The 18,560-nt window shown below is 42.2% G+C and overlaps 1 protein-coding gene and 1 long non-coding RNA gene across 4 annotated transcripts in view; one reads left to right on the top strand and one right to left on the bottom strand.

Annotated features, from left to right (window-relative positions):
• Nucleotides 1–18,560, top strand: part of Syn3 (synapsin III) — a 427,730-nt gene that overhangs the window by 55,008 nt on the left and 354,162 nt on the right. For both annotated transcript variants that reach the window (XM_046429615.2, XM_058574327.1), the window contains exon 3: nucleotides 12,956–13,013. In XM_046429615.2, the coding sequence (XP_046285571.1) occupies nucleotides 12,956–13,013 (58 nt within the window). The remainder of the gene's footprint in view (nucleotides 1–12,955; nucleotides 13,014–18,560) is intronic.
• LOC124083059 (uncharacterized) overlaps nucleotides 1–18,560 on the bottom strand; it is a 92,511-nt gene that overhangs the window by 26,939 nt on the left and 47,012 nt on the right. The window lies entirely within an intron of this gene.

The raw sequence follows: 18,560 nt of genomic DNA, 5'->3' as shown, positions 1-18,560 counted from the left end.
GACTAGCTGTTTGACTTCAAGCTACAAAAAGGTTGTGTTTTGTAGCCTGGCATGGAGGGCGCATACCTGTAATCCCAGTGGCTCAGGAGGCTGAGGCGGGAGGATTGCAAGTTCAAACTCAGCAAGGCCCTAAGCAACTTAATGAGACCCTGTCTCAAAATAAAAAATAAAAAGGGCAAAGAAGGCTGGGGATATGGTCTTAGTGGCACAGTATCCCTGGGTTCAATCCTTGGTACCAAAAAAAAAAAAAAAAAAAGATTGTGTTTTGTTTATTTGTGGCTCCTGTCTGCATGGACCTGGACCTATCTGCACTGACTAAGCTTTCAATAGTTCTTTATTGTTGGGAATTCTGCTTCAGGGCCTGGGTTACACACTTTGGAGCCTAGCGTGTGCCAGGGACTATTCTAATAAGTGTCTTATTCCATTAAATCCTCACAGTTACACTGGAAGGTAGCTACTCTAATTATCCCAATTTCTCAGATGTAGAATCTGAGGCACATGACCAATTCCTTGGCCCATCCCCTAAGAGGTGGTCAAGGGACAACTGTTTGGGGGTGGGGAGATGAAACTTGGCCCTGTGGTCGGGGCCATTCACAGACTTGCACAGGAACCCTCAGTGGTACAAGACGAAAAGCAGGGAGGGAGAAAGATGGTGGAGGAACATGGGTAATGACTGAGAACTGGAGTTGGGGATCCCTGGGCCGCCAAATTCTGGGTGGAACACCAGGGATCCTGAGTCTAAACTCTGAGTCTTTGAAGTCATTGTGAAGTTGTACTTGTGAAGGAAGAAGGGCATACATGTTTTATTTAAATGTTTGCTGGCTCTATTTTTCAATTTAAAATGTCAGGCATATGACACCTAGATCCCCATTTGCTGTTTTTTCCTCGGGTCCCACACATACTGGAGCTGGGCCTGTCCTGGTGTCTGGAATTGGCCGACACCACCATTTGTGGAGGATTTGTGATAAAACTCACAAACCGTGTGAAAAGTCTCCCTTTGTATGGGGCCGGCTGCACACACATTTTATTGAAGAGCATCGCTGAGAGATAAAAAGCAAAATCTCGCTTTCAAGTCACACTCATAGTTCCTGTCCCAGGAAGGCCCAGCCTCAGTGACATCTCAACCCTTCAGCATTGTAAGGAAAAAGAGGCACCAATCTCAGAGCTGTCAATCAGTGAGTTCTGCAGTTGGGAAGAGATGGACGGTGCTGGCATTGACAGTGTGGAAAGAGGGGCTGAGGATCTGCAGAAAGGATTCTTTCACAAAGGGAAGGTTGAAAAGATGGTTGGCAACATCCATGTTCCAGGGGAAAGAATAGAAGACGAAACCAAGGAGAAGCCTCTTGAATGTGATGCGTACAGACTATTGATTAGAACCCAGTCACGTGGTCACACCTAGCTGGTGGGAAAGTTGGGGTATACAGTTTTATGTGCTAATCTGTAAACTCTTTTTCTATGGAGAAGGGGGGAATGTGTATTGGAGAGGAAAGAGTGGACTCTTTCCCTGCCTGAGGTCTAAGGAAGTGCCTAACACAGTGCCTGATGTCCCATGAGTGACTGAGAGCTAAGAGTTTCATTCTACCAACAATCAAAACAGAGAAAATGGAAGCTTTTGTTACTTTTGCTTTGTAATGTGGCAGGATACCTAACCCTATAAGCACTCTGTTTTAGTTAGTTTTTGTGTCACTGTGACCAAAATATCCAACTAGAGCAACTTAGAGAAGGGAAAGTTGATTTGGGGTTCATGGTCTCAGAGGTCTCAGCCCATAAATGGCCAACTCCATTGCTCTGGGTTCAAGGTGAGGTAGCCCAATATAATGGAAGGGCCCGGAAGAAGGAAGCTTCTCAGCTTATGGAAAGGTCGGGAAGCAGAGTGATTGTAGGGAGAAGGGGCCACAGGGGAGCTGCACCCTTCCAGGGCAAAACCCCAGTGACCCTCCTTCTGCCATGTCCCACTTGCCTCCAGGTGCCCACCAGTCATTCAAACCAGGATGGACTGAGAAGGGCACAGCTCTCACAACCCAGTCACTGTACCTCTGACTACTTCCTGCATTAACAGGAGCTTTGGGGGGACACCTCCTAACAAACTATAACATTCCACTCTGGCTTTAAAAGCACGTGTCCACCTCACAATGCAAAATGTATTTTGTCCATCGCCAAGAGTCCCATAGTCTTAACAACATTAGCATTATCCAAAAGTTCAAGTCCAGAGTCTTCCCTGAGACTCACTTTTGGCTGGGAGCCCATGTAAAAATAAAAAAAATGAAACAACTTCCCAAGCCGCTCTACGCTATATCAAATACAGTGGCACGGGTTACACATTCCCATTCTGTTCTGTATGTCTGCGTGGGCATAGGAAGAAGGGATTGGGTCAAAGCAAGACCAAAGACCAACTGGGTGAACATGAGTTTCTCTAGTTCCATGTTCAGCATCCAGAACACATGGCGGTGAGATGTGATCTCCAAAGTGCTCTGCAACCCTGCCCCATGGCCTTGGGGCTTACAGCCCATGTGCCCTCTCTCTTAGCCTGGCTCTCTGCAGTCAGCGGCTTTACTTGGCAGAGGGTCCACAGTTCCTGGACTTTCCATTCCAGCTTTGGCTTTACCTTCACAGTTTCATGCATTGCCCTCTCAGGGGCAGCCCACAGGGATGAAGATCCTGCTATACTTCGGCTGGCCTCCAAGGCCTTCCTTTGAAATCTTGGTGGAGTCCTCCATGACCCCTTAATTGGAACAGCCTACATTCCTGCAGAATCAGCACCGTGTAGACGACGTCATGGCCTGTCCACTCATGCAGTACCCGGGCCTCCTGGAATCATAGGTGTAGTGGCCTCTGAGTGCCTGCATGACTGAGATAACATGTGCCGGCATGGTCATCTTCTCAAAGACATTTTCTAGTCTACATCCTTGAACCTACAGTGGGTGTGGTCTTGCCATTTCCTGAGACGTCCTCAAGCCATCTGTCTTAGTGTCACTGTGGAAAGCACTTAGCGTCTCTTTAGGGACTGTAACCTCTTCAAAAATCACAGCTTCCATGCAGTTTCTAGTCAAACTGCAAGTTTTTAAAATTCTTTAACTCTGCATTCTGCTCCTGATTCTCACAGTGAACCCAGTTAAAAGCTGCCAGCAATATTCATGTTGCTGACTGAATACTGTGCTGCCTTGAATTTCCTCTGCCAGATTCATCGGTTTATCACTTTTAAATTCAGCCTCAATAAAGTCTTAAGACACGGGCAAAATATAGACAAGTTCTTTGCCAGAATATAATGTGAGCAGCCTCTGGACCAATTCACAAAGAGTCTTCATTTTTTTCTGAATTTTCGTGGGCCCAGTCTTCATTCCTATACCCTTTCTGGTCTCCCTAGCTCCCACCAGAATTCCATTAAATTCCATTTACAACATTCTAAATGTTTTCCAGCCTGCATCTGTAGACTTCTTAAATTTTCTTCTGCAAGCCAGCTCCAAATGCTCCTGAAACACATGGTCAAGCTGGCCACAGCAGTGACCCCCACTTCTTGCTACCAATGTGTTTTGTGAGCTTTTTCATCACTGTGACCAAAATACCCAGTAAGAACAACTTACAGGAGGTAAAGTTTATTTAGGACTCGCAGGCTCGGGTGTTTCAATGTGTAGATGTCTGACTCCATTCCTCCGGCTCCAAGAAGGAAAGCTGCTGAGCTCACAGTGGGGTCAAGAAGCAGAGACTGTGAGGGAAGAAGGGGCCACAGGAAAGATGCACCCTTCCAGGGCATGCCCCCAGTGATCCATCTCCCCTGGTTACAGTGGAGATGGATGACCTACAGTTATCATCAGGTCATTCAAACTAGGATGGACTGAGTAGGTCACAGCTCTCACAATCCAGTCACTGTACCTCTGAATGATTCCTGCATTAGCAGGAGTGCTTGGGAGACACCTCACATACAAACCATAACACACCCAAACTTTAGCTGCTAGTTTTTCAGGGTTGAGCAAAATTACAAATACAGAATTAGAATACCTGGATTCCAGTACCTTCAATAAAGTATTAAGTCTCTCTGAGTTTTAGTTTTCTCATCTATAGAATAGAAATAAAAATGCCTACTTTTGGAGGTGGTGGTGAGCTTTAAATGGAAAAGGTTAAACATCTTTGAACTCATTTATTTATCCAACAGATATTCATTGAACTCCTACTGTGTGTTTAGCACTCTGGTGGGTTATGGAAATAGAATGATGAATCAGACAGGTATTTCCTGACCTGGAGGAGCCATATCATCATGTAATGGGATACGGGCATTTAACAGTTATTAATTCTTTTTAGGTATAGTTATAATATGCCATGTGAAGGAGAAAAGGAAATAGAGTATGAAAAAAATAATTCTTATCAAAGAAATATAAATTATGGGTCATGGCCAGGGTGCTTGTGGGAATAAATGGGCAAGTGGATGGATTTAAGAAATAAATAGAATCTAAAATCAATGAGGACAGGCAGGAAGAAAGAGGTTACAAGAATGATTTCTATGTTTCTACTTTGAGCAGTAGGTAGGTAGTAATGCCATTTAAAGATAATAGGGGCAACAGAGGAACGTAGAAGAAAGTCAAATAAAGTGTCAGTGGGCAGATAAATGGATGAACAAACAGAATGAGACACATGGACAATTACAGGAATGGGTGAAGGAGGGATAGAGCAATACTTCATCCTTGATAAAGTGCATAAGGTACAATTTAAAGCAATGCTGCATCATTTCTTTATTTATTCCATATTTTATTGGTGCATCATAGTTGTATATAATGGTGGGATTTGTTGTTACATACTCATACATGCACACAATATAACAATATAATTTGGTCAATATCATTCCTGAGTATTTCCCCTTTCTCTTCCCTCCTCTCTCCTCCAGGTTCTTTTCTTCTACTCTATTTATCTCCCTATTTTCATAAAATGAACCCTGCAAACATTTTTCCCCATTTTTCATCTCTAGCTTCCACATATGAGAGAAAACATATGACCCTTGACTTTCTCTTATTTCCTTAATATAAGGTTCTCAAGTCCCATTCATTTTCCTGCAAATGACATTATTCATTCTTCATTATGACTGAACAAAACTCCATTGTATGTTTGTGTGTGTGTGTGTGTGTGTGTGTACACACCGCATTTTCTTTTTCCATTCATTCATTGATGAATACCTAGCCTGGTTCCATAGTTTAGCTATTGTGAATTACACTGCTATGAAAATGGGCATGCATGGCCCTATAGAATGATGACTTTCATTCTTCAGGATAACTACTGACGCATGGTACAACTGGGTCATATGGTGGTTCCACGCCTAGTCTTTTGAGGAGCCTCCATACTGATTTCCATAGTGGTTGTGCTGATTTGCAATTCCATCAACAGTGTAAAAGTGTTTCTTTTTTTCTGCATCCTCTCTAGCATTTATTATTGTTTGTATTCTTGATGGCTGCCATTCTGACTGGAGTAAGATGAAATCTCAGTGTAGTTTTGATTTGCATTTACCCAATTATTAATGATGTTGAACATTTTTTCATGTATGGGTTGGTCATTTGTATTTCTTCTGTCTAGTTTATTTGTCCATTTGTTAATTGGGTTATTGGGGGAGTTTTTTGATGGTAACTTTTTTGACTGCTTTATACATTCTAGATATTAATCTTATGTTGGAAAAGTAGCTGATAAAGATATTTTTCACGAGCTTGAGGTTCTCTATTCATGCTCTTAATTATCCTGTTTATTGTGCAAAAGCTTTTTAATTTGTTGCCATCCCATTTATTAACTCTTGGCATAATTTCCTGAACTTCAGGGTCCTATTGAGAAAGCAGTTGCCTGTGTCTATATGTTGGAGTGTTGACCCTACAGTTTCTTCTAGGAGTTACATAGTGTCTGGTATATTTAGTTCCTGCGTCTGATTCACTTTGAGTTGACTTTTGTGCAGGGTGAGAGATAAGGGTCTATTCTCCTTCTTTGACATGTAGATAACTGGTTTCCCCAGCACTCTTTGTTTAAAAGCCTGTCTTTTCTCCAATGTGTGTTTTTGGCACATTTGTCCAGTTGACTATATTGGGTGAGTTTTTCTCCATATTCTTTCATGTACCACTGATCTATGTGTTGGTTTTTATACCAATACCATACAGTTTTTGTTACTGTATCTCCACAGTATTATTTGAACTCTGTAGTATAATTTGCTTAGAATTGCTCTTTTGGGCTTAGAATTTTGGGGCTATTCTGGGCCTTTTATTCTTCCAAATGAAATTTAGGACTTTGTTTTTTTCTACTTCTGTGAAGGATGTCATTGATATTTTGAGAGGGCTTGCTTTGAATCCATATATTGCTTTGGGGAGGATGGCCATTTTAACAATATGAATTCTGCCTATCCATGAACATGGGAGATCTTTCCATCTTCTGGGTCTTCTTCAATTTCTTTCTTCCATGTTTCTTTCTTCCATGTAGAGGTCTTTCAACTCCTGGGTTAGGTTTATTCCTAGGAATTTTTAAAAGGGGCCATTTTTATTGGGATTGTTTTCCCAATTTCTTTCTTTTTTTATTGGTATATAAGAAAGCTACAGGTTTTTGTATGTTGATTTTGCAATCTGCTACTTTGCTGAATTTGTTTATTCTCTCTAGCAATCTATTGGTGGCGTTTTTTTGTATCTTTTATGTATTGGACCATATCATGTGAAAACAGGGATAATGTGACTTCTTCCTTTCTGGTTTTTATCCCTTTTATTTCCTTTTCTTGCCTAATTGCTATGGTAAGAATTTCTAGTACTTATTGAATAGGAATGGTAAGAGTGGGTCTCCTTGTCTCTTTCCAGACTTTTAAGTTTTTCCACATTCACTATGATGTTGAATTTGGATTGTCATACATGAACTTTATAATGTTGAGGTAGGTTCCTTCTAAGCCTAATTTCTTCGGTGATTTTTTTTTTTAATCATGCATGGGTGCTGAATTTTGCCAAAGGCTTTCTGTGGTTCTGTTGAAATGACTAAGTGATTTTTGTTCTTAATTATGTTTGCATGATGAATTAAATTTATTGACTTGTATATGTTAAGCCATCTTCACATCCCTAGGATGAATACAACTTGGTCATGATGAACAATCGTCTTAATATGTTTTTAATATGATTTTCTAATGTTTTATTAAGAATTCAACATCTAAGTTTGTCAGGGATATTGGTCTGTAGTTTTCTTTCCTTGATGTGTCCTTATCTGGTTTTGGTATGAGGGTGTTACTGGTTTCATAGAATAAATTTGGAAGCGTTCCATCCCTTTCTATTTTATGGAATAATTTGAGGAGCATTTGGCATTAGTTTTTCTTTAAAGGATTGGTGTAATTCAGCCGAGAATTCATCTGAGCCTTGGCTTTTCTTTGTTGGAAGGCTTTTTATTATGGTTTCTATTTCATTGCTTGTTATTGGTCTGTTTAGGTTTTCTATGTCCTCTTGGTTCACTTTTGGAAGGCCATATGTATCCAGAAATGTATCCATTTCTTCTAGATTTTCCAATTTTTTTGAGTATACATTTTCAAAATAGTCTCTAATTATTCTCCAGATTTCTGAAATATCTATGGTGATTTCTCCTTTTTCATCCCTATTTTTATTAACTTGAGTCTTCTCTCTTTTTCTTTAGGTTAGTTTGGCTAATAATTTATCAATCTTGTTTACCTTTTCAAAGAACCAACTCTTTCGTTTCATTGATGCTTTGTATTTTTTTCTCAATTTCATTGATTTCAGCACTGATATTAATTAATACTTTTTAATTGCTTCTACTGGTTTTTGGAAGTGTATTTTTTCCTTCTTTTTAAGGGTCTTAAGATATATTATCAGTTTGTATGTTTTGGATCTTTCTGATTTTTTCATGTAGGCATTCATAGCTATAAACTTTCCTCTTAGAACCACCTTCATAGTGTTCCAGAAGTTCTGGTACCTTGTATCACTATTTTCATTTGATTCTAATAATTTTAAAATTTCTCTCCTGGTTTCTTCTATACTCATTCATCATTCAAAAGTACATTGTTCAATCTTAATGTGCTAATTTCTGTAGAATTTGGTGTTTTGTTTTTGGTTTTGTTGTGATTTCTAATATTTTTTTCCATTATGATCTGATAAAATGCAAGGAATTATATCAACTTTTTTTTTGTATTTGCTAAGAATTTCTTTGTGGTTTATAATGTGGTCTGTTTTGGAGAAGGTTCCATAAGCTGCTTAAGAAGAATACAATGTGTATTTAAGCTGTTGTTGGATAAAATATTTAAGATATGTCTGCTAAGTACATTGGATTTACAATATTTTCAGGTTCAAAGAGTTTTTAATGAGTTTATGTCTGTAGACCTATATTAGTGAGAGAGGTATGTTGAAATCAGCCAGTATTATTGTACTGCAGTCTGAGTTTTTAATTCAAGTAGTGTCTGTTTCATGTAATTAGATACACTAACATCTGGGGCATAAATATTTACTGTAATTATATTTTATTGTTGGATTATTCCCTTTACTAGTATGAAATACCCTTTTATGTCTCTTCTGATTAATTTTGCTTTGAGCTCTGCTTTGTCTGATACAAGCATGAGTAGCTATGGGGTCTCCATTTATATTGTATATTAATTTCCATCCTTTCACTTATAGCCTGTGGCCGGTAAGATGAGTATCTTGCAAACAACATATAGTTGCATCTTTTTTAAAATTTCATTTTGTCAGTCTATGTCTTTTAATTGGAGAGTTGAGAGCACTTACATTTAATGTTTTTTATAGAGAAGTTTATTCATTCCCACCATTTTGCTTTATTTTTAATGTTTGATTTGGTCCTGTTTCTCATTTGCTTGGCTGCTCTTCAAATGAGATTGTTCATCTGTGAGCTCTGGGATCTGTTTTTAATTTCCTCTGTGTGGAATATTTCTTTAAATCTTTTCTATAGTGACTATTATAGCTTAGTAATCATGATTTTTTTTTAGTTTTTACTTATCTTGGGGGAGTTTATTTCTTCTTTAACACTGAAGGAAAAATTTGCTGAATGTAGCAATCTTAGTTGACAGTTATTTTCTTTCAGAGCTTAGAACACATCATTTCAAGCTCTCCTGGCTTTTACAGTTTATGCTGAGAAATCAAAAGCAATTCTGATTGGCTTGCCACTAAATGTGGCCTGATATTTTTCTCTTAAGCCTTTTAAAATTCTATCCTTGTTCCCTATGTTAGGCATTTTAATTATAATGTGTCATGAAGAGATTCTTGTTCAATCTTGTCTATTTGGGATTTTGAATGTGTTCTGCGTCTGGATATTCATCTCATTCTCAAGATTTGGAAATCATTCTGTTATTATTTTCCTAAAGAGGTTATCCATTCCATGAGTCTGCATCTCACAACCATCTTCAATTTCAATGATCCTTAAATTTGGTCCCTTAAAGTTTTCCAAGAGTTCTTATATATTCTCTTCAAGGATATATTAATACTGTCCAAATGTTCGGTGTTGGCCACTTTGTCTTCCATCTCTGAGAAACTGTCTTCAGCGGGGTCTGCTCTGTTAGAGTGACTTTTAACTGAACATTTTATTGGATTTATTGGGTCTTTCATTTCCAAGAAGTTTGCTTCTTTTTCAAATATAATCTGTCTCCTTATTGAATTTTTCATTTGTTTCCAGTACTGACTTCCTTCATCTGTTCAGTTGTTTTTCTGTTTCCTCTTGAATTTCATTGATCATTTTTATAATCATTCTTTTGAATTTATTATTTTTTATCCATTTCAGTATCTTTGGAGTTAGTTGCTGGTGAATTATGAACTTTAGAAAGCATTCTGTTCCCTTATTTTTTCATATTTCTTGGATTCCTATGTTGGGTTTCATGTGTCTGTTGGAAGAGATTTTTCTTCTCCTCTTACATGTAGGACTTTTTAGGGCACGACCTTCATTTGCCAGAGTAACCTAGAATGATCTAGAGTAAGCCCCTTGTAGGTATGGTATCCACGGCCTTTGTCTTAATTGTCTCTCTTTTTGTTGTAGGAGTGAATGTCCATATTCACCCGAGGGACCATCTCTAACTGTTCCTACTTGGGGCCAGGTTATTAGTTTGGATTTTTGTCTCTTCTATTCTTTGTATTAAAGTCCAGCTGAAGTTTCAGGTGGTTAATTTATGTATGGAGGGAGGTGTGCTGTCTTTTGGCTGGGATCAGTTCAGTCAAGGTGTCTACCCTGTGAGCTTGTAGTGTGCCTGTAGATTCCTCTTAGAAAAGTAGAAAACCAATAATAGCAACAACTGAAGCCAACAGTATACAGCATTGAAATAAATACCTGGTGCCTAGTAAGACATGCATAACACGAATCACCACAAAAACAGGAATGGCTGGGTCAGCAATTGCTGACAGCAAAAACAATAAATAACCATGAACTGGATGTGACATTAAAGTAAACAGCAGGTGTCAGCTGTGTCACCCACAGCACTGATAATTGCATCAACATTAATGGAGGGGGCAGGAGCTGTCGTTCTAAAAGACAGTGAAACCAAAGAGTTCTAAAAGATGGTAGAAATATAGTTCATTAGTAGAAAATAACAATAATATGATAAGGAGGTAGAAGAAAGCTCAGCATGCTCAAAATGTGGACAGAGAGAATGCAGAGGAGTTGCTGCACATGATGGAGGAGAAAAATAAGAAAACAAAGTAAAGCAAGAGAGAATGAGAGGAATGTGGCTATTTTTGTGGGAGAAAAAAAGGAGAGAAGAGAATCATTCAGACACAAACCAACACAAAAATAAGACAACCAAAATCCTAACTCTCAAAAGACATTGCAAGGAAATGCACCATAAAATATGGTAAAAAATGAGGAAACAAAGAAGCATGAGAGTATACATATGCATATGTCCATGAAGCTATCCACACATCAAAAACACCAACAAAAAATAAAAAGAAAAAGAAAGGAAAGATTCTTAATGAAAAATAGAAGAGTCGTCTTCACTGAGGTGGTCTAAACAGTCACTAAGAATAAGTGGTCACTTCCTAGGCCCAGCTGTCCTTCTTTGCATTTCTTCTTGGACTGTTAAGGGGGTGGGGTGGGAGGACTGGAGATTGTTGACCTCTTCCTTTATTTCTTTTCTTTTGTGTTGTTGTTGCTCACTGAGCTGCCAGCTCAAGTGGCCTAAAAGAAGCCCATTGAAATAGCTCTTATCTTCCCTTCTTATCAGTGTAAGGTAGGACGAAGTGGGAAGAGCCGTGGATTGGCATGGTTCACACAGACCAGAGGGATGCGCTCGGGGTGGGGCTGTGGCACGGTTCTCTGAGGGGAATTCGGGGGAGGGGGGGGGACTTGGAACTTCACTGCGTGGTACCTGCTCCAGAGAGATTAGATCCACACACCCGTGGGGCCAGCCTTGGCTGGGAGTCTGGATCTCAGGAGCCTCCGAAGAGTTCTGTTCCCAGGGTAAGGGAGGCCATTCTCCACATTCTGCTGCCCATGAAGACAACCTTCCCAGGATGAGTCCCTGAGTATGTTCACACCCGCCTCATCCGTTCCCTGGCCCCCTTCATCTGGTCCATGAGCCACCAGACTCAAAGGCAAAGCTGTGCTCCCTTTTGTTTTTCTGATTGAGCCCCTGGATGTGATCTCCTCTGTGCCTGTTTCACTCACTTTATGCTCTGTACACCCCAGGCCACAGGGTAGGCACCAGCCGGGACAGTATGGCAGGGCTTGCTGTGACCTCCTGCAACAGCTGCAGCGAGGCCTCCTCAGATGGGCCCCCAGCTCAGCTCTGCACTTGCCAGTTGAGAAACACACAGCATTTTCCAAACACAGGTTCACTCTCCAGCCCTTGGATCAGCTAAGTGCAGGCTGCTAGTCTGTGGGCCTTTCTGGTCTGTGGGTTTGTCCGTGCGGCACCTGCCCGGTGTGTTCTCTCTGTGCGTTATCCTTCCCCGCGATGGTGACCGGCACCACTGCTGCCACCTCTGCCACAGCTGGATGGGCTCCAAGGTGCTCTTTCTTGTTCTTTATTGAAAGCACTAGGATTTCCGAGTCTCTAAGACACTCTGACTGCCCAGAGTTGAATTTCAGTGAATTCTCACTTTCACTTACCTCACTGAGAAGCACAACTTCCATTACTTGAATCCCGAGCCATGGAGCAGCTAGAAATGCAGCCTTCTTCTAATCTACAAGCTTGAACCCTGTGTCTGTAAATATTATCTCATTTAATTTTTAAGATAAACCTTAGAAATATGTTGCACACCTATTAATATCTTTTTTGGGGGGAGGTCTTTATATGTTGTTTTTAGATATACTGACAATAGAGTGTATTTTGACATATTAAACATGGAGTATAACTCATTCTAATCAGGATCCTATTCTTGTGATTGTACATGTTTCATTCACCAGTGGTGTATTCATAATTAACATAGGAAAGTTATGTCTGATTGAGTCTGCTGTCTTACCTACTCTCATCTCCCATTTCCTTCATTCCCCTTTGTCTAATCCAGTGAACTTCTATTCTTCCTCCACCCCCTCACTGTGTGTTAGCATCTGCATGTCAGAGAGAACATTCAGCCTTTGGTTTTCCAGATCCATTCATTTGCCAGCAAAAGTCATAAAGTCATTCTTCTTTAAGGCTGAGTAATATTCCATTGTGTGTATATATACCACAATGTCTTCATCCATTTGTCGTTGAAGGGCATGTAGATTGGTTCCATAGTTTAGCTATTATGAAAAAAAAACAAACAAACACCAAATAACCCAATCAATTAACAGCTTTCTTCTGCAAAGGATAAAACTGAGACCTAGGGAGGTCAAGTGGTTTGACAGCACCAGAATTCTGAGTCTTCCATCTTCCACCTGTTCTCTTTCCATCCACCACACATTGCCTCTAAATGATGGGGCAGTCATCAGTCAAGAGGGGCGGTGAGAGGGAAGGCGCGGGCACTTCTTGGGTAAGGCCTTTGGGAGGAAGCAGTAGAGCAGTCTGCATCCTTACTCAGTCGACTTCTTCCTCTCCTTGCAGGTCCAAGTATTTCCATGGCAAGAGGCTGAATGGAGAGATTGAGATCCGAGTGGAACAGGTAGGTGGGAGTGGACTCCTGAGCTCTACCACCCTGCCCTTTTCTAAGCTGGGATCCTTCCCAGGAGGAACCTTGATTCCATCTATTGCAGCCAAAATGAACTATGATTGCCAGAAACAGTCCTGCTTACACCTGGGAGTCTCATTAAATCCCAGAATTATTTGGTCCAGCAACTTCCAACTTTTTTGTTTTAGCAGCACAACTTTTCTTCAAAGGAAATACAAAGTAGGAGCTCATTCTACAAATAGAGGCAAGTTGAGCTGTTCTGATGTTCATGGGCATAGAGACCCCCAAAGTATTTCTATCTCATCTCTACCCCAACCTGTTCCCTGTGGTCCTGGAGACATCTCCTTAGAACCACTTGGATCGGGAGTATAGTTTGGGAGGGCGACGTGTTTGAATCCTGGCGCCCTCGCTTTCCAGGTTTGAACCGATGACTTCATCTCTCTGTGCTTCAATTTTTTAAATTGTTGTTGGGACTTAATTACTTAAAACCTTGAGAAAGAACAGAATTGAGAATACTAGCTCTTATTGTGGCCAGTTATCAATATCCAGCCACCCCCCTTTTTTTCTGGGGATGGGTACTGGGGGTTGAACTCAGGGGCACTCGACCACTGAGCCACATCCCCAGTCCTATTTTGTATTTATTTAGAAACAGGGTCTCACTGAGTTGCTTAGCACCTCACTTTTGCTGAGGCTGGCTTTGAACTAGCGATCCTCCTGCCTCAGAGGCTAGTATTACAGATGTGTGCCACTGCGCCCCACCAGGTCCTTTGTTTTATGTGGAAAAAACCACACATGTGCTCAAGGGTGCATTGGAAATCAGTGGTAGAATCAGGACTAGAAGGTGCTGGTCCCTTTAGTACAGATGAGGGGTTCCTCCCACTCATCAAGTGAGCACCTCCTTGCTGCGAGCACTCTGCTGGCCTTAGGAGAGCACATTGGAGCCCAGACTCTGGAGGCATCCTCTGGGTCTGAATCCCAATGCCACACCTAACCAGCTGGTGGCATTGATGCTGCAGCACAGAAGCTCTCTCCAGCCCTTCACCTGAACTCTTGGGGTGATAACCGCATATACCTATGTTCATGGGGTTGCAGGGAGTGAGTTAGTGCATAAAGAGAGCTAGGAGAGTGCCTGGTATACACTGGCACTTCATAAATGCTCCTCTTCCCCCTCCTCCTTCTTCCTCCTCATCATCAAAGGCAAACGGTAAGTAAGAGAGATAAGGCACCTGGCATAAAATTATTTCGGAGAAGCACAATTTTTAAAAACTGGGGCAAGGGGTCATGACTTTTTCTCTCCCTGCACTTTTGGAGCTTTGTGTGGCAGAGGGAGAGAAAGGGCCCTCTGAGCATCAAATTGAATTGGCTTCGTCGCAAAGCACCTACGGTTTGAATTTCAATGTGATCCTGTGGCTTTCAAGTGGATCCAATGTCTGCTGCTTTTCCTTCATGGTAAAAAAAAAAAAAAGTTTATTTTTGTTCATTTTGCAAATATTTGTCGAGTGTCTACTGTGCTAGCTGCTCATGTAGGGTATGAGGATCAAATCAGGGACCCAGTCCCCAAAAAGCTTGCCGTCTAGGAAGGGAGGTGCGGTGAGTCTTGACAGAGCTTCAGCACAGAAGGTCAGGGCAGGGAGCCCAGGCTTGGTGCCCTGGGCAGCAGAGGCCACTACCAATGGAGGGAGCCGGGCCTCCAGCAGGGAGAGCTATGGAGATGCCCTGGAGAATGGATGGAACCTCAACGAGTGGAGATGGCCGCGGGGAGACCAGGTGAGATGGAGGCAGGGAGAGCAAAGGAGACCTAAGTACAGGGTGCCGAGGGGTGGGCACCCAGCTGGTTGACTCCTAAAGAGGACGCACTGTCTTCCCCTCGCCTGACTTGCTCCTCCTCCCTAATTCCCTCTTTCGGTGAAGAGTGCCACTGGCTACCTTCCACCTTAGCCAGAAACCTGCACAGTCTCCTGGGTGCCCCCCTCTTCCTCCACCTCTACACCCTTTCACTCGCCAGAGCCTGCTGACTGTGCATCCATCATTCCCTAGAGCATCTCCCCGCCTCCACCCAGGGCCTTGCCCATGCTAGGCAAGCACTCTGCCCCTGAGCTGCGTCCCCACACACTCATCTGAGCTTCTTAATCCACAGCCTCATAAATCCACTTTCCACCCATCTCTGAGTTATTTTTCATACAAAGGCTAGAGTGACCTTTCTAAAAAAAAAAAAAAAAAAAAAATTGTTCTCTAAGTGTTAAAGTCCTTTGCCCAAAGACTCCTTTTCCCATCCCTGTCTAAATCAGGTAGCCTGGTGACTCCTTTGCATAACACCTCAGCTTTTCCTTCCTGGCTCTTACCTGAGTTTTGTACTAAGTGTCCAGGGTGGATCGTTTGCATGAGGCTAGGGAGCTTGGCTGTCTGGATCCCACTCTGTGAGTGGCACAGGGCCTGGCACAGATGAGAGTTAAGGGAAATACTTGCAGAATGAATAACTGATAGATTCCACAGATTCCAGGCTGCTCCTCGGTTTCCAAAAGCGATAAATCACCGCGCCTTAATCTTCCCTCAAAAATCTGAGGTTTCCGTAAACCATCTGGTACATGCTCAGTCGCCAGCTGAGCTGGCCCTGTCTCATCCCCTTGTGGCAACCCCAGGTGGGTGTCTTAATATCTCCCTTTCGTCTCAGCGCTGCCTTTGGCCCAACTTGTAGGTAGAAAATCTTTAAGCAGGGGCATCAGAGGGGATTGTCATGAGAATAACTCACCCAGGGGCCCTGGGGACAGACGCACAGCTGGTCTATGAGGGCTAAAATCATGCTGGGAAACCTTGGCTAATTGAGTCATCCTCATTTCCGGCCATGCCTCTCCATGGAAGCCAGAAGGTAAATCAGCCAGGAAACAAATTAGCAGGTCATTTGGTCATTTTTCCTCTGGAAGATATATTTTCCCAAGCCCATCTTGGAGCCTGAGTCTCTTCTCTTTGCCCATCTGGATCAATGGGTGGGTCACGTAAGTGACCTCTCAGGAATCTCACAGGCATCCTCTAGCATTCGGGAAAAGGTTTAGGACTGAAGCCACTATTTAGTCTAAGCTGGCCTTGAATTTCGGGAGCTTGTCTCTCAACCAAGGGCCAAATTAACCAGATAATTGCACTGTCTGGGGTTTGCTGGACAGAACGAAAGAGTTAGTTGTGGTTGGCCTAGAAGGAAGCCTCCACCCTTCTCTCCACCTTCTTCCCCTCAATTTAAAAGCTGCGGGGCCTGGCTCTCACAGAGGCAGGAATCAAGATGCCCTGGGGAGGCCCGCAGGGGTCAGTGCATCCATTTGCATTCCATTACCCAGAATGCCCTGCTGCCTCTGTGGGGTCCTCACAGCAGGGTCCGAGGAGAACCTGAGAACATCAGGCCAGGGTGGCTGGCATGTCCAGCTCTCCTCTGTTTATATTTGAAGCAGAGGTTTTTCTTCCCACAGGCGCAAGTCACCCCTCTGTGGGACTTGGAAATGAGACTGATGAATGGATTAACATTAAGTAGACTTGCAGTCTGAGAGGTCAGAGTCTCCAATAAAACAAAAGCATTTGAAATTCCCATGTTTGGCCTTTCCTCAGTGTTCATAGAGGTACCAAAGCAGAAGGAAGAGTCACACCTTGCTCCAGCAGGTAAGAAAGGCAAGAGGAGGAGGCTGGCCAGCCACAGAGTTACATGGGAATACCTCGCTCTCCCTTGGAGTCTTTGTTCCTGTGTGGTGTTGGAGTTGGGGTGAAGATAGGTATAGATCAGTGTGGATTCCAGCGAAAGCTGTTGGACACCTCTTTCTTCTGCTCTTCCCATATTTCCTCAACATAAATATCTTCTGAAAGTAAAGATGAGATTTTTTTTCCCTTAAAAAAATGTAAATACTTTGGACTCTGAACAGATAGAGAATCTCTTCTCCAAAATACTTGAGACCAGAAGTGTTTCAGTTTTTTTTTTCAGGTTTTACAATACTTCTTGGGATGGGACCCAAATCTAAACGTGAAATTCATTTGTTTCATGTACACCCTCATGCACATAGACTGAAGGAAATGTCATACAATATTGTCAGTGCAACACCATCTTGACTGCATCCTATCACATGAGGTCAAAGGCGGAATTTTCCGCTGGTGGTAACACATTCATGCTCATAATATGTCCGATTCTGGAGCATTTTGGGTTTTGGATTTTCAGATTGGGGGAGCTCGACCTGTTTTCCTATTTCTTCATACCAGTTTCAGCCTTCAATGCCTAATTCTTTCTGGGACAACCTTTCTTGGACTAGATCTTATCTGTAGACATTGACTATGACGACCATGTGATATTTCAAGAAATGGTTATCAGCAAGATGAAGTAATGGTGGTTGGCTGTCAATTCAGTTTTGTGAGTTGGTAACAGGTTGAACATTCCCCTTAGTGGGGAATGATTACTTGATACAAAAGCACCTTGAATAATCTAATGGCTCTGTTTCTGTACTCCTTCTTTTTTGGGGTGGAGGGGGTACTGGGGATTGAACTCGGGGACACTCAACTACTGAGCTACATCCCCAACCCTATTTTGTATTTTATTTAGAGACAGAGTCTCACTGATTTGCTTAGTGCCTCACCATTGCTGAGGCTGGCTTTGAACTCATGATCCCCCTGCCTCAGCCTCCTGAGCTGCTGGGATGATAGACGTGCACCACCATGCCCAGTTTGCACTCCTTCTTAATCATAATTTACCAATTACATTTGCTGATGAGTTGAAGCAGAATAAGAGAGAGAATGTGCCAGATTACATCTGGTATGATCAAATTGCATAGGAATACAATACCAGGTCCCATTCTAAAACTCAGCTGCAAAAGACCAGTCTTGAAGAGACTCAACATATTAAAATCACATGAGAAGAAGAAAAAAAAAAAAAGACCTAAGACTTAAGTTGAACACAGCCTAATATTTGTGGGAGGGGATATGGCATGAAGGTTAAGAGTGTGACTTCAGAGTAAGACAGACTGGAGATGGAATCTCAGCTCCGGCATCTTTTGATGGTCTTTGATCTACTTGTAATATCTCCAAGTATCAATTTCTTGGTTGGAAAAATGGAAATAGCCATTTCTGTCCCCTATTTCTATTATCTATGAATTAAATGAGTTAGTATAATATGCTTAGCGTAGTTTCTGACACATATGGTAGATGCCCAATAAACTATAGGTATGGTTGTTACCCCCAAACTGATGCTATTTCAGGCTGTGTCACCTATATGCAGCATCAGAATGCAGAAATGCGATGGCCCCTAAGCTCCCCTCCCCGACACCAAATATATGCAATGTTCTAGCCCGAATCTAGCAAGAGATCCAGTTGTAGTGTCAGACCATAAAGAGAAAATAACAACTCAGGAGGCCTCCTGAGGAAATGGGAATGATAGGAACCAAGGCCCGTGAGACGAGAGGATCCCGTCCAGGAACTGGAGGTGTTTGGCACAGAGGAAGAGAGGCCTCGTGCGGGCCCCGGTCTACTCTACGAATCCCACCACTTGAACCAGTGGTTGATAAGTAATAGCTACCGAAA

This window comes from Marmota monax, unplaced genomic scaffold (assembly GCF_021218885.2).
Source record: "Marmota monax isolate L192 unplaced genomic scaffold, Marmota_monax_Labrador192_F-V1.1 WCK01_AAM20220418_F8-fsc00051, whole genome shotgun sequence".
Taxonomy (NCBI): Eukaryota; Metazoa; Chordata; class Mammalia; order Rodentia; family Sciuridae; genus Marmota; species Marmota monax.
The sequence above is the reverse complement of the archived record's forward strand: the minus strand, read 5'-3'. Positions and strand labels throughout refer to the sequence as shown.